The sequence below is a fragment of the Strongylocentrotus purpuratus genome, unplaced genomic scaffold, assembly GCF_000002235.5.
Source record: "Strongylocentrotus purpuratus isolate Spur 01 unplaced genomic scaffold, Spur_5.0 spur5_scaffold_12, whole genome shotgun sequence".
Lineage (NCBI taxonomy): Eukaryota > Metazoa > Echinodermata > Echinoidea > Camarodonta > Strongylocentrotidae > Strongylocentrotus > Strongylocentrotus purpuratus.
Genome location: NW_022145597.1, coordinates 22,604,806 through 22,623,901, shown reverse-complemented (window position 1 = coordinate 22,623,901; position 19,096 = coordinate 22,604,806). Strand labels below are relative to the sequence as shown.

Here is a 19,096-nt window from a genome sequence, read left to right as displayed (position 1 = left end):
TATCCAGAAAGAAAGGCGGAGAGGTTAAACTTGACTTTACCGTCAATACCACTGGGCCAGAAGGGATTAGACCACACAGCGAGGTCACTGACAGGTGGCTATCTCATTAACTCAGCTCTCAACTAACATAAGAAAAAGAGGATCATGGGGGACTAACAGGCACCGATTGGCATTGTTTTCTATATAGAGGGAGCAAGTAGCTACAAGTAGGACAGAAGTCCCAGGTTGGGGCGTTGCATGACCGATGCGCGTGGCGACCCATTTGCTTGAAGAAGATGTGCATTTCCTGTATATCAGTGCGGCCTCATTCTGTACCTGTATGCATGGCATGAAAATATAATAAAAGTCAATGAAAATGTAATAAAAGCAAATGAAATCATTTAATATATTTTGTCGAAAATTAAGATAATGTTTATATGTAATAGACCGGTTACTAACACATTCAAATGTATATGTTTCTTTCCTGGGGGACCTAGTGACGAGTTATTCTATTAACCTGTTATTAATGAATGAAATACAATACTTGGAATCCAGTCTGCATACATTACTTGTTGCTTTGTCGGGCAAGCTTCCTGGTTGTCAAAAACAATGTTTGTTTATAAAGTATGCATAACATTTAAATATGTTAGTAAACCGGTCTATTAAAATGATATCAACAGGCTCTCAATTTTTTATTTATTTTTTTATTTTTATTTATTTATTTATTTATTTATTTATTTATTTATTTTTATTTTTTTTTTTTGGGGGGGGGGGGGGGTGAGGGGGGGGGGGGTACTTTATGAGGGAGCTAGGGTGTAGAAGGGAGTAGCCCCCCCCCCATGAATTTGTAAATTGAGGGTTATAAAGATGCATTTCAGTGCACTGTGGAGAAAGAAAACCGCTAAATCTCGTTGGAGGGCTAGTGCTGTGATACCACAAACTTTAGGAGAGGGTATAGAACAGTGCACGTTTCTATTTCCCATCTCGTATTGTTTGTACATTTTTGAGATAGATTATTTGCAAGATAAGGAATTTATGACATTTTATTTTGATAGAATAGTTCGCAAGATAAAATGGGTATCGAGTGAATTTATATTTTATTTTGAATTACAGTTTTCTTTATCAGGCTTTACCTACTCGGGTGTACATGAACTCAATTCCATCTGGCTTCATAACCAAGAACTGTCAGTCTGTCAGAATATCTGAGAAATGCCTATGATTTACGAGAATTTAACAGTAATTTTATCAATCAATAGTTTTCTCAATTAACTGAAGAGTCAGATATTAGTTTCTGGTCTTTGTCGGAAATTTGTCAGTAGTGCATTGCCCCCCTCCCATAGGCGCCGGAAGTGGGGGGGCAGGGGGGGGCAGTTGCCCCCCCAGTCAAAAAAGTGGGGGGGCAAAACGCATTTTTGCCCCCCCAAAACGCCCCCCCCCCCCCTCCAAAAAAAAAAAAAAAAACAGTAAAAGAGTAAACATGGCTTGTATTTTTAATCCAAAAGAACGTAACAATAATAAAAACCTGAATTAAATCACATATACAATTCCATTCAAAGAAACGGAAAGTTCACAGGAATTAAATTTCATAAACATTGCGCATGCCACCTATACGGTATTTATCAATGGAGGTCTCTATAATAGCGATACGCGCATATCGTGGACATATTGTGCGAGAATGGGAAAGCGTGTCCGTTTTTTTGTTATAGGGGTGAGAAGACATGAGCCCTTGAACGCTGGCGTACTGATGGGGGGGGGGGGGGTGATGTATTTCTTATTCGAAACAATTGATTTACAAATGATGATGTTGTGACATGATTTTCCGGCATTTTTTCTCCATTTCTTTTTTAAGTCATACCTTTTTATGCGTTTGTTGGAAAATAAGAAATTCCCAAATTACAGTCAGGCGAAATAGAAGCCTTTATGTCATGGTCTGCAAAGTGGCTGGGCTCGAGCCCCCCCCCCCCTCCTTTTTGAAAAAGTATGGTAAAGAAAAAAAGAAAGAAAGACGGAGAAAAAAATAAGTGACCTGCCAATGTCACAAATAAGGTATAAAAAATGCTCATCTGACCGTAATTAAATGCTTAAAACCCCAGAGCTTACGGGGGCTCCGCCCCCGGACGCCACCAAGGGACCTAAGGCGGGCCCCTGGATGCTCATCTGACCGTAATTAAATACCTAAAACCCCCTGGACCCCACCAAGGGCCCTAAGGCGGCCCCCTGGATGCTCATCTGACCTTAATTAAATACCTAAAACCTCTGAGCTTCCGGGGGCTCTGCCCCTGGACCTCACCAAGGGCCCTAAGGCGGGCCCCTGGATGCTCATCTGACCGTAATTAAATACCTAAAACCCCTGAGCTTCTGGGGGCTCTGCCCCCTGGACCCCACCAAGGGCCCTAAGGCGGCCCCCTGGATGCTCATCTGACCTTAATTAAATACCTAAAACCTCTGAGCTTCCGGGGGCTCTGCCCCCTGGACCCCACCAAGTGCCCTAAGGCGGCCCCCTGGATGCTCATCTGACCTTAATTAAATACCTAAAACCTCTGAGCTTCCGGGGGCTCTGCCCCCTGGACCCCACCAAGTGCCCTAAGGCGGCCCCCTGGATGCTCATCTGACCTTAATTAAATACCTAAAACCTCTGAGCTTCCGGGGGCTCTGCCCCCTGGACCTCACCAAGGGCCCTAAGGCGGGCCCCTGGATGCTCATCTGACCGTAATTAAATACCTAAAACCCCTGAGCTTCCGGGGGCTCTGCCCCCTGGACCCCACCAAGGGCCCTAAGGCGGCCCCCTGGATGCTCATCTGACCTTAATTAAATACCTAAAACCTCTGAGCTTCCGGGGGCTCTGCCCCCTGGACCCCACCAAGGGCCCTAAGGCGGGCCCCTGGATGCTCATCTGACTGTAATTAAATACCTAAAACCCCTGAGATTCCTGGGGCTCTGCCCCCTGAACCACACCAAGGGCCCTAAGACGGCCCCTGGATGCTCATCTGACCGTAGTTAAATATCAAAACCTCTGAGCTTCTGGGGGCTCTCCCCCCCCCTTGGAACACGTCAATTGCCTTACAGAGGGCCCCTGGATGCTCATCTAACCGTAAATAAATACCTAAAACCCCTGAGCTTCCGGGGGCTCAGCCCCTTGACCCCCTGCCGAGGCTCATTCCCTGGACCCCACGCCAATTTACGCTCTACCTGATCGATAATACTCCACTTTGAAAAACGTTCCGCGGGACCTGCATGTAACGTGTAAGACTGGTGGTGATGCAGAAATTTCGTGTGCCCCCCCCCCCTTCCGAACTTTTTGTCTCATTACGTCACTGCCCCTGGAAAGTGAGCCCCCTGGAATGTTTGCCCCCCCAGTCCCAAACTGCTTCCGGCGCGCCTGCCCCCCCCCTTGAAATATGTTACTTAAACGCCTAAACCTATCTGATGCTATCTTCTAGATCATTTTGCAGATCTATGAACAAAAGCTGAGGAGGAAAAAATATATCTCACAAACTGAACTTACCACATTAAGCGCCTCAGATAGGTTCAAGCTGTCCCCTGGTCTGGATGTCAGCTTTTATGGGGTATGGGGGGGGGGGGGGGGGGCGAGGGTCGACAAACTAAACCGTACAGCACTTTTCATGAGCGAATAAAAAATCTGGAAAAGCAAACAAATAAATACCACTGTATGTAAACGCTAATCTTGTTATATTACATGCCAGAATGCATGGACTTGTTGCTAGGTCAGACAAACGCTATGGCTTGTCCGACCTCATAATACCTGAAGATATGTGAAGTCTGTATTCTGATTATTAAAATAACAGGTGAATGCAATAATTTATCATAAGACACATATAACAAAGAGGAAAGAGTTGAATAGATCATTTTTTTAAATGAATTCAAATGAATGCATTTATGCATTATGTATTCAAAATTAGCTATAACCAGAGACGAGCCATTACATGTACATTCACCCGTCACGAATAATTATATTTTTAATGTAAATATTCAAATTGCATATGTTAGTCGTTGCTAATATAATGGCTTGCCCTACCTATCAAGTAATTTGCATTGTGATTATTGAAATAAAATTATTCGTAAAAGGTGAATGGAATAATTCGTATCAAGGCATTTCACCAAGACGTGTGCATTAAAGTAAACCTAACCCCAAAGAATATGTGTAGGTACTCTGACAAATGAGATGTATTCCGTCCCTTTGATGTATAACATTCCTTTAAAAAATGTACAAGAGATATATAAATGGAAGATATTCCTGGCATAATGTGATGCCTTTTAGCAAGACATGGGCGCAGCCATTTTCTTGAAAATGTGACGTACCAGTTGAAGTTAGTTGTACATGTATCATGCACCAAGCTTTATTTGTAAAGAATTTTTAAATCAATAACGAAACCTTTACTTTTCGATGAGGAAAATTCATAACTGAGAAGATAGAAATTATATTTGGTGAAAAATAAATAACAGGGGAACAATTTTAACTCAATTCATGTATAAATACTACACTATAGCAGTTGACAAATCTATTTCATTTATGAGAAACCTTCACCGCAGAAGAGCACCAAATTATTTATGCAATTTGCTTTCTGGCAATTGTAGTACAAAGGATAATAGCAGGTGAATGAAATGCTTCATCCCCACACACGTCTGGGAAGGAAACATCCATAAATTGGAATACATTAACTTGATAAACGACTTCGTATATAGTACGTCACGTTATCTAAAAAATGGCGATGCCCATGTCGTGCTGAAAAAGTGTCATTATTCTTGCTTTATGCCTCTCTCATACACTTTGGTGGGGAATCTTGTATAGATTAATGGGCAATAATATAATAAATCTCTCAGAATAAGTAAAGTTATTTCGTGGGGTTCGGTTTCCTTTAAATTTGGTTACATAACGAAAATGCATTTTTTTTTTTTTTAATATTTTTTTTTAACATGTGATAACAAAAGGGCGTGGGATGAAAAACACACATCGACTCCCCCCCCCCTTCAATCAAAAAAAAAGTAAAATCAGGTCATCAAATTTTTTATAAATTCTAACATTTATGAATCTGTTAGAAACTAAAGAAAGAATTGAAAGAAAACACTCTGAAGTACTTCAGTTCTCAGATCTAATTATATAAACGTCTCACAGAAAAAATTACGTTTCCCAAAACTGTGATGACCCATAGCATTTGCACGAGAGAGACTGGTCTAGTTTTTTAAATCAACAGCTAATTGAAATTGTTCCATGACTTACCCGAACGCAAACATTTTAACAAAAGGCTCCCCGGGAATGACGAAACTTAATCCTAGCTAAATGGGTCCACAGCGTGACAAAACTTGACGTCAAGGATGATTTCGACAATGACTTCAACGACGACCTCGACGAGAACGACGAGAACGACGAAACATAAAGCCCGTGACCTAAAGTAACTAAATGATGACACTTAACAAAAGAGTCCGCACCCAATCACCTTCCCTGATTTTATCAGTACGAACCAATCAGCTTCAATCTTCTGTACCTTGATTGTCACGTGTCTTAACTTTAGCCAATGAAATGTCTATCCTCAACCACAGTCACAAAACTGCCTCACGAGGACGTCAATCAAAATGTGCAAGAACAAAAGAGCACGTGCTTTCAGCCTCTCAAAATAGGCGTGGCTTACAAGGCCAGAAATATGTCGGGAACCCGAAAAGAAATATACATGAGCCACGCGACTATGAATAGGCTGCAAATTACATGAATTCCATTAATGTTAATATCGGGCTGGTGTGCATACCAGTACGGACACCTGTATGAAATTCCATTGTGACTGACATTTCGTGCAGGGACCGTCTCAAAATAAGTGAAAAATCGCGTGGCTCTATAAACAAATAAACGCTTACATAATTTGATCCCCGAAGTCTACCTGTTTTTTGTGTAAGTTGATTTTTCTACCCTTCTGTACTAAGTTCCAAACCTTTTTTAACACGGGTTTAAAACCCTCATCTGCACATTTTACTGGTCTAGCGCCCCCTCTTCCTAGAGATCACGTGTCAATAAAAAAAAATCATCAAGTGACAAACTTTAGTATTTTGAAAGATAATAATAAAAGTCATAAAACAATCAGCAGTAGACAGCGCGGTATTAAACGCTATTACTGTCGTTGACAGCACAGCGCCCCCTTTTAAGTAAACCAAAAGTTCATCTTTTACTCCAGACAAGTACCCTTTTTATTCCTAATAAGTGCACGTTCGAAATTCTTATTTAAGTGCCGCTTACCACCTCTGATAAGTGCCCCCTTCCCCCATGATAGTTGCTCCCATTTATTTTGACACGAGCCCCTTTTTTCCTTTCTATTATGAGCCCCTTCCCCTTCGTACTTTTCTATTTTGTTGATTATTGATTTTTTTTTAAAATTTTGATTTGGAAAATAAAGACCCTACCATATCAAATTTTATATTTTGCCTTTTTTTGTTTTGCTCAAGGGGGTTGTTGTTGAGTAAAACAAAAAATGGTGCTCACTACCCCCCCCCCCGTCCCCCACTTATGCGCCGCTAATATGTTCTCATGAATTGGGCCCCCTCCCTCGCCACCGGCTGGATCCGCCCCTGCCGTGTAGCCAGTGGCGTAGATCCTTAGGGGAGACCGGGGACAATAACACCTTTTTCCAATTCCGAAATAAAATTCTATGAGATATGCTTGACTCATTTACATTATATTTTTTCCAGTAACGTGGGGAAATTATACTAGTTACAACGTTGTTACATTTGCCCCCTAGGAGGGCGGCCATATTTTTCTTGTATCCTAGCATTTAATTTCGTCCTTTAAACTTTCGCCTAATACAGGCCCTAAAATTTTATTTTTGACCATATCAAAATGACAGTGATAGCACAAGCACATATTTGACCAGAATTTTTTTATTTTTTTAAATATTTTTTTTTAGGTAATTGAAGATTTTACTCCCGTGCTAAAAACCCGATGTCTTGGAAGTCAACCAAAGATAACAACAACTCGTATTGCATCACGTGCATACAATATATCATACTAGGTCGAATCATTATATTCGATCCAACTTCGATCTTGTTACTGACATACATGACTATAATACAAGAAATAGCCGATTCAATTTTAACTTGCCAGAAAGAGATGGTAGTATTGGTAATTCGTTTAATTACAATGGCATAAAACATTGGAATTCCCTTCCTAATGATATGGAAAAAGAAAACTTTGCTTATTTTAAGAGGAAATTAAAGGAATACCTATACTTGAGAGTCAGAGAAGAGAAGCGAATGATTTGTTATATGATTAAAATTGTAATTCTTCTGCTGGTTCCTTTTCATTTTGTATAAACTTATGTTTTTGTACGTTATAGAAATTCTACATATTCATCATTATTTTCCTGTTCCTCCTATTTTTCTTCTTCTCCTTCTTATTTTCTTCTTGTACTTATTATCATTTCTATCATCAGTTTAATGTTGTTATAAGTGTTATCATCATTATTATCTTTAATAAGTTTTTTGTTTTGTTTGTTTGTTTTGCTTTATTTCCACTTTTTTCATATCAATACAAAGAAACATACAAATAAATATAATGAATAACATGTAAGTTTGACAAAAATTCTTTCTAGTTAAAATAAAAGTTTCTTACAAAAGGAAAAAGCAGGAGACCACATGTCGTAAGCGTAAATGCTTGAAGATGACCGTGACCTCTGTCGAGTAAATATTACTAGTTTAACTTATTAATTGTGTACATGTCTGTAGGGGACCCCACTGGGAATGAGCTCTCGAGCTTTCGTGGGTTATGCTGCTCAAGATGACTTCATTTTGACCTGTTATTCTTATATATTTTTGTATGTTGGATGCTGTGCAGGGCGTATACGCATAGCGCGTTTCTATAGGGGTGGGAGCCGCTAGCTGTTAAATTTTATCCCCTTGAACCAGTCCATTGAGTTACTAGGGGCTTTTAGATTTGCCGAACAACGACGTGGATTGCTACGGTCGACGTCCTTTTAATGCACTGCCTTGAATGGACGTCACACGTATCAGTCCACGCAAATCTAAAAGTCCCTACTATAACTCCAATGCTTGAACATAAATGATCCCCCTGAACAATAGTTTTATGTAAGGTTCAACAACACTAACTGTAGCTAGGGCAACGCCCTATGCCCCCGTCGAGGGTCAATGGCGGATTGGCGGGCTTCATTCAGAGTAAGCTTCTTTTGTATGTGACAGGAAACTTTGTGCGATTAATCCTTTACCATATAGCTCTTCATTCGTCTATATACATGTACGTACTTGCAACTAGCACTGCAAACAGCCGGGTACCCAAAACAGCCACTCCCGATATTTGCCTCGTTGTGATTAGTCCACTGCCTGGACTGTTCTCTCCATGATCCGTGCTCGCTCACATAGTACACCATAATATACACGTACGGACACAGCTGAGGACATTTTTCGGGGAAGGTGAATTCGTGGGGAGTACGCATTTCATACACGCGCGCGCATATCGGTCCTATCTTGACTCTTTCTCCTTCTTAGCAGGAAGCTGTAATTAATGGAGATCCCGTCCAAGAGGTCCCTTTGAAGTCATCCGTGGCACCGCGCGTCTTTTGTTCCCCCTACCGTAATCCCCTTAATCCCCCTCCGAAACCGTACAGCTCTCTTGTAGCACTAAGTCCTCCCTTTCCACATACAGCCCAGCCCAGCGAGCACGGCGGCTTTTGCTTTGCCGGCCCGTACTTGGGGTGAATAGTGGTGATAACTTGACAACTTCTAGCACTAAATCAATAAATGCGCAAACATATAACACAATATCATTTAGTTCATTAGAAAGATAAACCTTTGGACTACCTTCCTAGCTATGTAAAAATTTCGGAAATTTTCGGGAAATGTCAATAATTAGATGAGAAAATCATGATGATAAAAACCTTTCATTCGCTCTAACTCATGATTTCCTTGGTCGATTTCGCTGGTTGAAATGGCCATGTCTTCAGTACAGCTATCTGAGAACGGAAAAGTCATTTGATGACTTATAGAAATTTGCATTGGTCATTATGTTGTGAATTCTGTATTTTATATGTTATAGCTAAATACATCTTCACTAAACATGACTTAATTTGTCGGTGCCACGCATGGCTTCAAAGCTCGATGCTTGCATATTTTTGCAAAAAAGTGAATAGAGAACTTAGGGAAGCAGATGGCGTTGCGTAACATTTCGTACTATTTGGAATGCCAGAGAGGGACTGTGCATTGATATGGACAGCTGTGGATGGAAATGATGGCTGGAGAGGATTACATTTCTTTTTGTTAAGCCAGGTTAATCTTGAATATTTTATCCTCGGAAAATTCTTTTGAGACGGTATCTCCATTCATTACAGCTTCCTGTTCTTAGTGTTTAATTGCTGTGAATAAAATACAATTTTTTCTTGCTGGATTATAATAGAGTGTGACTACCGTAGTGTTAAGCTTACTAGACCAGCAGCAAGTATGATGACCATCTTGCGAAAACCAAAGGTGAGTATTAAAACTAGAAAGTCATTTATTACTCGCTTTCCTCTGCCATTGTATAATTGTACTGATGTATTTAATTAAAAATGTTGGACGAGAGTGGAAGCAAAGACCACAGCAAATTTTAGCTTAGGTCTCGCGATCCGCTTCTCCAAAAACGTCCGATGCTCATCATGTTCATGTTATTTAATATAATATCACCAAGCGCTTGAAGCCCCTCTCAAAGTGTAGTGGGAGCCCCAACAATTTGATGGAAAAATCTCACTTAAAATGTATCATAATGTGAAAGAGGATGTCATTTAAGACACATCCCATTCTTTCACCTACATATCAGGGCTCAAATTAATTTTTTGTCCACGGGGGCTCTTCCCCCGAAAAAGAGCCCCCGTGAGCCTTCTCACGGGGGCTCTTTTATTACTGATGGGGGCTCTTTTTTCTACAAATATCCATTGAATTGGTACCTAGATACTCCTCAATTATTTGCTGTTTCATCATTATCATTTCAATCAGCATTTTCCCTCTTACAAATTTACAAGCTACATAGCTGTTACTGGCCTGTGTATATAATATACACGCATACAACACTAATCTTTATGATGTCTTTAACGTGACATATCTTCTTCTCCCCTTGCAAACGAAAAAGAAAACATGTTCATTAAAAGGGATTAAACGACAAATAATGATTGTGATTCAAATCGATGCGAATATTTGTTTGAATAAGCACTGCTCTTCACCCGAAACTTCTTTGTAAAAATAACTTTTACAAATCTCAGCCATGCTTACTGAGTTGAGACGTTCCATTCAATTTAAAATACCCATTACATAATACACTTCTCCTAATCTCAAAGTGATCTTACAGCACAGTGGCAGAATTGCATGGCTGAGATTTGTAAAAGTCGTTTTTACAAAGAAGATTCTGGTGAAAAGTATTGCTTATTCAAAAAAATCCTTGCATCAATTTGAATCACAATGATTATTTGTCGCATGGTCCTTACTAAATAACCTTGTTTTCTGTTTTGTTTGCAGAGGGAGAAGAAGCTATGTCACGTTAAGAAATCATAAAGATCAGTTGTATTATGCGTATATACATTATGATACCAGAACAAATGTTGATTATCAGAATGTCATTTTGGAATACCTCTATACAAATACCACATTGTCTTTAGCCCGTATCAGTATTAGTATGATCCAATATAAAGCTATTATGCTTTATTTAATTCAGTATAATGCTTTTCCTCAAAAATAGTTTTGCTATTTTTTAGGGTTGAGACGCTAAGAAATGGTTTCAAATGTACATTACACGAACCCTGAACCATTGCAAAATGATGGTGGTTCTCTCTCTCTCTCTCTCTCTCTCTCTTTATTTTAATCATGCATTATCAACTACATATAAAGCAGCATCCAAAAACTTAGGGTTATCTGAGATAGATAAAAGTAAGAGTTAAAAAGAAAGTCATGCTAAAACGGCGCTTCACTTCCCCCCGCCCCCTGAAAAAAATTAAAAAGATTAGTAGTCCTCCTCTCCAGAATCCCCCTCCCCCCCTCCCGCTTTAATATCACATTTTCACTTGGCAGCCCAAGGGGGCCGGGGGGGGGGGGGGGGGGTGGGAGGAGGGGGTTAAACCCCTCCCCCCCCCCCCCCCCGCCGTAGATCTGCCAATGTTACCATATCATTCCACGACATTTTGGTCTTCCTCTTCTCCTCAAAAGGGACTTTTAGATTTGCGTGGACGTGGACGTGTTACGTCCTTTTAAGGCACTGGCAATCACATGGGACGTCCTTTTAAGCACTGGCAGTGCCTTAAAAGGAGGTCACACGTTGCAGTCCACGTTCTCATCGTGCAAATCTAAAAGTCCCTAATATTGATTTACTGGTCGAGGTTCATTATTTGCTAACAACGAAAAACTTCTCCAGGCCATGACCATGTTTCTGCCCTTGCCCGATCGCCTCCAGCTCCAGCAGACATGGCGCGGCAGCGTGCACACGCACCGCTACTAACGGCGCAGTAGGCCTATAGCCACTGCTGACGGCGGCACTGCACTGCGAGCTGAATCGGTAATAATAGGCCTACTCATAAAACGAGAAATCTTGCACGCTAATCTTAGTTCCATTTCATTGGTTTAAGGTTTGAAAATTGAAACTCAATATTGTGTTAAAGTTATAACAGAAAAGATTATCTTTATTTTATGATTCCACCGGGGCGATTTTTAATTTTGCAATCGCCCCCGTGAGCAACCTGACGGGGGCGATTTTGTAGCTCACGGGGGCGAATCGCCCACCGCCCCCGTGTATTTTGAGCGCTATTAAATTGACCTTTGCAGACCGGCCGCTTTCCAAAAGACCTAAAACTCGCTGAAATTATTCAAATCGCTAAAAGTAAACGATCAAATCTTAACCTTAAGACCTATTTCACTTTTGTCATCTGTTTCTAAAATATTAGAAAAAGCTGTTCACTCACAACTGTATCACTATGTGAACAAACATCGTTTTTTGTCTGAACACCAATCGGGCTTCCGACCAGAACACTGCACTACAACTTGCCTGACCGAGATTATAAGATTTTTTTTGTTAGATAATATTCAAGCCAAATTACAGGAGCGATATTTTTAGACTACAGTAAAGCATTTGATGTTCTACCCCTTGATATTCTTTTATATAAATTATCGTACTAAGGAATTTATGATACAGAAATGTTTTGGTTCACCTCGTATTTATTTAATAGGAATTAAGCAGTGTGTAGCCTATCAGGGCGTAATGAGTGATTTTTTTACCTGTTGGAACTGGAGTGCCCCAGGGGTCGATACCGGGACCTTTATTATTTAGTATCTTTATCAATTAAATTTGTTATCTTAATTTCCAACACATGCAACAAGTATTTTGATACGCTGACGATACTGCCATCTTTGCAAAAGTGGGTAATTTTGCTCATGTTCAACAAACATTACAAAATAACCTGGATGCTTCGTTAAAATGGTTTACCATAAACAAATCGAAGATAAATTCTAATAAAACTAAAACTACATCATTTGGCTCTCAAAGAAAAGTACGAAATTGTTAGTTGAAGTTAGAAATACAAGGTCAGTATCTAGAATATGTAACTATTAAACATTAAGTATTTGGGTGTTGTTCTCCTACAAAGTCTTAATTGGTCGTTGCAGATTAATGAAGTTGTCCGGAAAATATCGCGAACTGTAGCATGCATACGAAGGATCAAATCATGAGGCGAAACATGTTTCAGCTGTACTTTTCACGTGTCTTACCTCAAGTTGACTATTGTTGTTGTGGATGGGGTACGTGTACACAAAAATATATGACAACATTACAAAGAATTCAAAATAAATATGCAAAATTAGTTATAAATGCTGATTTCTATAGGTCGAGTGCTACTTTGATGCATCAACTTAAATGGCAAATTGTTGAAGAAAGAGTAAAGTACCAATGCTGTCTGAAAGTTGACACGTCTACGTCTACGTCTACGTCTATGCTGGTACTCGTCAAAAGCCTTTTCAGCAACTAAACGAGGATATTGTGGTGTACCGTCACAATTGTAAACAATCTTGCTCCTTTGTATTTAAATACATTTGTATCCTGACGTACATGTACCCTACACGATATGCCCATTTTCTTACTTTGCATGTTTACAGTTCAATAAATTACCACTTTCTATTCAATTATCATCAACTTTGCAAGTTTTCGAAATTCAAACCCGCCACTATCAGTCTCTTCTTTAAACAAAAAGGTATATATATATATATATATATATATATATATATATATATATATATAATGGATTTCACTACATTTAACGAGAGCTGACACAAGGTCCCGAATTCACAAAGGAGGTTTGTCGACAAACCTCCTTTGTGAATTCGGGCCACTGAGTTTGGTCGTTTGCTAGTTTGGTTATATAATTATCTTTTACCCGCTTTCACACAGGAGAAAAATTATTTAATGCTGATTTGTTCAAAGAGCTTTAAGCTTACCAGCTTTGCATACGGTGACGTTTACCCCTGTGTGAAAAGGTAATACTGTCTTTTCCCACAGGGGTTTATAGTCTCGTCAAACTATCCATTGTGTTCTTACACTGCATGTCTTTCTTTTCTGCAATCCACTTTAATCTGCCTTTTTTTTTTTAGCCACACTTTACTTTAAACTCTTCAGTCTGACTTTAAATTTTCTTTTCTTTTAGTGTGTTTTAAATTTGTGATTTCTATCGGTTCAGTGTAAGTATATCAATTCGTCGCTGTTTTCACGAAGTGACGGTAGTGAAAAATAATTGCATTCACTTTGCGTGACGATTTTCCTCACTACTGTCACTTCGTGAAAATAGGGACGAATTAATGTGAACTTTTTTTGTTAAATTGATAAATATAGTTATATGCCCTTGCTTTATTGGGCTCATTTAACCCCCCCCCTTTGGAATTTTTTTGTGTGTAACCCCCCCCCCCCATAACCCCCTAAAACCCCCACCTTTGCATTTTTTTTTTTATTAAAAAAAAAAAAAAAAAATCCCATGGCTGACCTAAAAAAGCTGACCTTACCCCCCCCCCCCAACGGAGCAAAATGTCCAATTTTCAAATTTCGAGACCAAAAAAAAAAGTGTCCTCTTACCCCCCCCCCCCCCCCCCCCCCCCCCCCCGGCTTATTCAGCGGTCGGCTGAGTCGTTGCGATTTTGTTTGGACCAAAAGAAGAAAAAAAAAGTGACCTCTTACCCCCCTCCCCCCCTCCCCGCTTATTCAGCGGTCGGCTGAGTCGTTGCGAAATTTTCGGCCCGATTTATAAATGTTAAACCCCCCCCCCCTTGAAAAAATCCTGCGTACGCGCCTGCATGTGGCACCTGTTCTACACATTTTTACATAATAGCAGTGAAGGAATGTTCCTTTGTCTACCTGAGGAACTGTATATTTTGTCCGCTTTCTCTGTCAGTCATGTTCATAGTGATAATTCCTTGTGTTCACAATGCTCAACAATTAATGCGAGCATTCAGGAGATGTTGTATATATGAGCATAGCAAATAAAAGGAGGTTCATCGATGTGTTTAACAACAGCGATTCATTCAGTTGAGATTTCTTTATCGGAAAATTCATACTCAGCGATCAAAAAATTAAAAATCTAGATATGTTTACATTTGTCAAGTTTTGAGCCCCAAATGAGATTTATAGTAAAAATACTCGTGTATCCACCCTTATCTTACTCCTTAGCATTTTCGCAAGATTTTTTTAGTAAAGATGCATTACCCCTAAATACCATGCATTACCCCCAAAATACCATGAAATCTTTTATAGAGCCTTTTTTTTTTTGTAGTGTTTGGCTTGTTTACTATACGATGATACCAAAGCGTATATGCATAATTATATATTTACTCTCTTTTGTGTTTTGTTATTTTGATGAGTTTATATTCATGATTGTTATTGCAATTTGTTGTTACCTAACAGGGCCTCATGGAAAACCACCACTATTGGTGAAGATATATAAGCTAGCCCTGTATATATATCAGAAGGTAAACTCAAACAGAGATGAAAAGAAGGACAATCCACGTCTTGGAATTATAATTGAAAGCACATATAGGGATAACGATATACTCTTCTCTTTCAATTTACAGACATCGCTCTTCCTGGTGACATTTGTAGGAGCCGTAACTATCATCGTCGGAATTTTATGTGGTTTGCAGACACGCCCAGTCCGCAGACGTGCCGAGTTTCCGATGTTGGTAGTTGAGAAAACAGAGGATGATTCATCCCACAAATCACTTTTTGCCAGAACAGGATGTGTCAAAAAGGTACATATATTTGGCAGCGACAGAGAAATGCGTCACATACCAGAACTGCAGGAATACATGGACATTTTCAAAAAGAGCAATCTACCTCTAGGTGCTACGGACCTCGATTGTGTTTCTGAGGGGTACGACTGTGACATCGTCCTCACCATGGGTGGTAATGTGGACTACCTTGAGGGAAAAGACGCGGTTGTCTTTGGATTGGTTCCCACGGAGTTCCGCGGGGAAGGGAGAGAACAATTCAAGAAGTTGTTGGAATTGCAACCGGCTCCAGGTCAGACGTGGATATATTTCAGCACGGAGCAGCCGCTACGTGTACTCAGGTGGACCAGAGACCTCGACCTTATGCGCCTCAAGTATCATGTCCTTATGACCTATGATTTGGATTCAGAAATAGTCGTTCCTTTTGGTTACTACCGGCCCTTCAATGCACCAGGTGTTAACGCGAGCTCCAACAAGGCTTTGGAGACAGCCCATCTCCAAGATCCACTCTTGGGAAAGAAAGGCATGATAGCGTGGATGGCCAGCAACTGCAACGCGTTCTGGCCACGTACGGAATTCATCAGTCAAATGAGGGATGTGCTCCCACTCGATGACTATGGTAAATGTGGTCGGAAAGAGTGCCTCCCATTACGATCCGAAGAATGCGACAAACTTATGGCGAGCTATAAATTCTACTTCGCCATTCCCAATGCTGAGTGTAAAGACTACATCACGGAAAAGTTCTGGCTCCAGTCACTATCCGCCGGTACGGTGCCGGTCGTAGTTGGCTCGCGGAAGGAATCTTACCAGGCGGTGGCGCCTCCGAACTCCTACATTCATTTCAGCGACTTCGAATCCATTGGTGACTTAGTGGACTACCTAAATCGCCTCAACAAAGACGACGAGGCCTATCGCAGGTTCCAGGACTGGCGAAGTGAGGGAGAAGTGGTGCTCAACTTCCCGACACGCCCTACAATCTTCTGTAGAGCACTACCTCATCTCCATAAGAAACAAGATGTGAAGCCGTACAAGTATCTAAGCGATTCACCCTGGTTCAAAGGTTGTAGGATGACTCCAGACAGAAAAGTGTTTAATATGACCAAACAAGAACAGAAGATTTTGTCTAAATTTGAAAATTGGTCGGTATGGCGATGATCGAAAATTTAATGTTTGACTGTTAAAATGAACTGATTATATCATCGTTATATAAGAATCATTGATATCGTCACAAACTACCCATAGGAAAGAAATGAGCCTGCCGCATACTCCTGCGGCAGACTTGCCGCAGATCTGCAGCAGACCTGCCGCAGACAGTCATCTTTTTCACATGCAAATTAGTTTTGCCGCAGACTTGCCGCATACTCTTTCAGTATGATGAAGAGTCTGCGGCAGGTCTGCCGCAGACTCTTCGTCATGAATATTCATATCTCATATAGACCTGCTGCAGACCTGCCGCATACTCTTTCATATCCAGTACGTGACAATAAAGTATGCATGTAGAAGAACCAGTGATAAACTGATTGATACAGTACTTCATAATCGATATTGGCAATATCGTTATTACCAATTAGGTAATACCAATATATATATATATATTACCAATTAGGTATATTCTATTCTCAATTGTATTAACTTCATCACATTGATCATTTGAAGTGTATTCAAGAGTAACATTTAAAGTGACACAGGCTCGTGCATATATATATACTAAATATGTATATTGTTTCTTGGTTAGTAATCATAGTTTCTTGGTTAGTAATCAATATATCTATTGCTTAAATGTGAATGTAATTGTAACATGATCAGACAAAATAATCTATTGGTTAATAATGGCAAAAGGAAAATAGAAATCACAAAAATGATGTGCATGTCTTAATTTCCTTAACAAATCATGATAAATGTATTTTTCTGTCACACGTGTAAAGTAATAATGAATATGCATGAGATGATTGGTTTCAATTGGCCCTATTAGACTTTAATGGGATTTCCTGTGGCAGACCTGCCGCAGACTGTTCCTGTGGCGTACTGGTATGCGGCAAGTCTGGAGCAAAGTTTCGCCCTGCCGCAGATCTGCCGCAGACTGTTCCTGTGGCATACTAGTATGCGGCAAGTCTGCAGCAAAATTTCATCCTGCCGCAGATCTGCCGCAGACTGTTCCTGTGGCATACTAGTATGCGGCAAGTCTGCAGCAAAATTTCATCCTGCCGCAGATCTGCCGCAGACTGTTCCTGTGGCATACTAGTATGCGGCAAGTCTGCAGCAAAATTTCATCCTGCCGCAGATCTGCCGCAGACTGTTCCTGTGGCATACTGGTATGCGGCAACTCTGCAGCAAAATTTCTTTCTGCCGCATACTTCGGCATACTCTTTGCCGCAGACTAAAAGTCTGCGGCAGGTCTGCGGCATACTTTTCACTTTCCTATGGGTATACTGCAATCTGTGTACAGACTACTGTTAATCTGCTGCACTGAATACAGTTTATTGACTTTTTCGTAACGCTTAATTGCGTTGGACTTGAAACCCTTCCGTATATCATAGTTTACATCTCCCAGTCCCATCACAATGACATTTAAGTGATCGACAAATGCTAACACATTTTCATACTTATCCAAAATATCGGTTGTGCTATTTGGCGGGCGATACCATGACAGAAATAAAAACGGAGTGGAAAATTTCGGTCGCACTCTGAGCTCTGACAAGTAAAAGTTCAAGCGGGTTAAGATCTTCCGAATTAACCAATTCATATACGAAATAGAGCTCTGGATGTAAATAGCAACCTCGCCTCCATTGCGATTTCGGTCGTTACTGCGAATCAGATCATAATCTTGTATACGAAGTTCGTTGTCATGAATAGACACGTCGAGAAGAGTTTCATTCAAGGCCAGAACATGAATGTCATTGTCATGCAAGCAAACTCTAATTTCATCAATATTTCTATACAGACTACTGAATGTTAAGATGTGTACATTTAAAACCATCTTTATCAAAATCAGTATACTTAACGATTTTTATAGAATTAGAATGACCCGATTATATTGTAGAAGTCGCACGCTGTACAGGCTGGTGATTTTTGCATAGGTTTAGAATTGCCAAAAAAGGTAAGCATTAAATATGCACTTTGTATATTTCCAATTGAGAAATTCGTAATAAATGTGTTCATAATTATTAACTCCCGCACATGTCGTGTGCATCCAGGTAAAGCAATGTGTACATTGTAGTCCTTTTTGGTTATTTTTAACTGGTTAAGTACAAACACAAGGGTATTGTATAGTCATTACATTAATTGGATAAATGGAAAGAAGAATAAAATAACTAAACTAAACTAAAGTGAAAGTATGTATGCAAGTATAAAAACGTAATTACATTTTAATCTTAAAGAAAATGCAAAATGTTAATCACGAGAATGAAAAACAAGAAAATTATCAATAATTCATTGAATCCCCCCCCCCCCCGGTCCCCAACAGAAAAAAATCTTCTGTGTACCCATGCTTTGAGCCATAATGCATGGCCGTACAGAGGATTTTTTTTATGTTGGGGACCGGGGTAAAATGCAATCAATTATTGATAATTTAATACATTTTAATTTTTTGTTTGTTTTGTGGGAACTGCCCCCTAACCTAGTCCCTGCTGCGTACATTACTGGTTCAGTGGCGAAGCAATGGCCTCGTAACTGTGAGGCCCTTTTACTGTCATTTATGACTTAGGGCGTATCTTTTGAATTGTGGATTTACAGAAGAATAATGAAAATATCATGGAAACGGATGAAAACCAACAAAGAGATATTACACACGGCATGGCAGGGCGTAAACAAATTGCACTAGTAGGATTAGTTAACTATTAACTAGAGTGTCTTTGTGTTGTCTTGTGTTCTGTATACATAACATCCA

At 40.0% G+C, this 19,096-nt stretch overlaps 1 protein-coding gene across 1 annotated transcript; it reads left to right on the top strand.

Annotated features, from left to right (window-relative positions):
• Positions 1-9,340: 9,340 nt before the first annotated feature.
• LOC591430 (alpha-(1,3)-fucosyltransferase 7) lies at positions 9,341-18,409 on the top strand. Its single transcript, XM_030982130.1, has 3 exons — positions 9,341-9,456; positions 15,055-16,443; positions 17,636-18,409. Exons 1-2 carry the CDS (start codon positions 9,430-9,432, stop codon positions 16,363-16,365), a joined length of 1,338 nt encoding a protein of 445 aa, XP_030837990.1. The 5' UTR covers positions 9,341-9,429; the 3' UTR covers positions 16,366-16,443; positions 17,636-18,409.
• Positions 18,410-19,096: the final 687 nt, after the last annotated feature.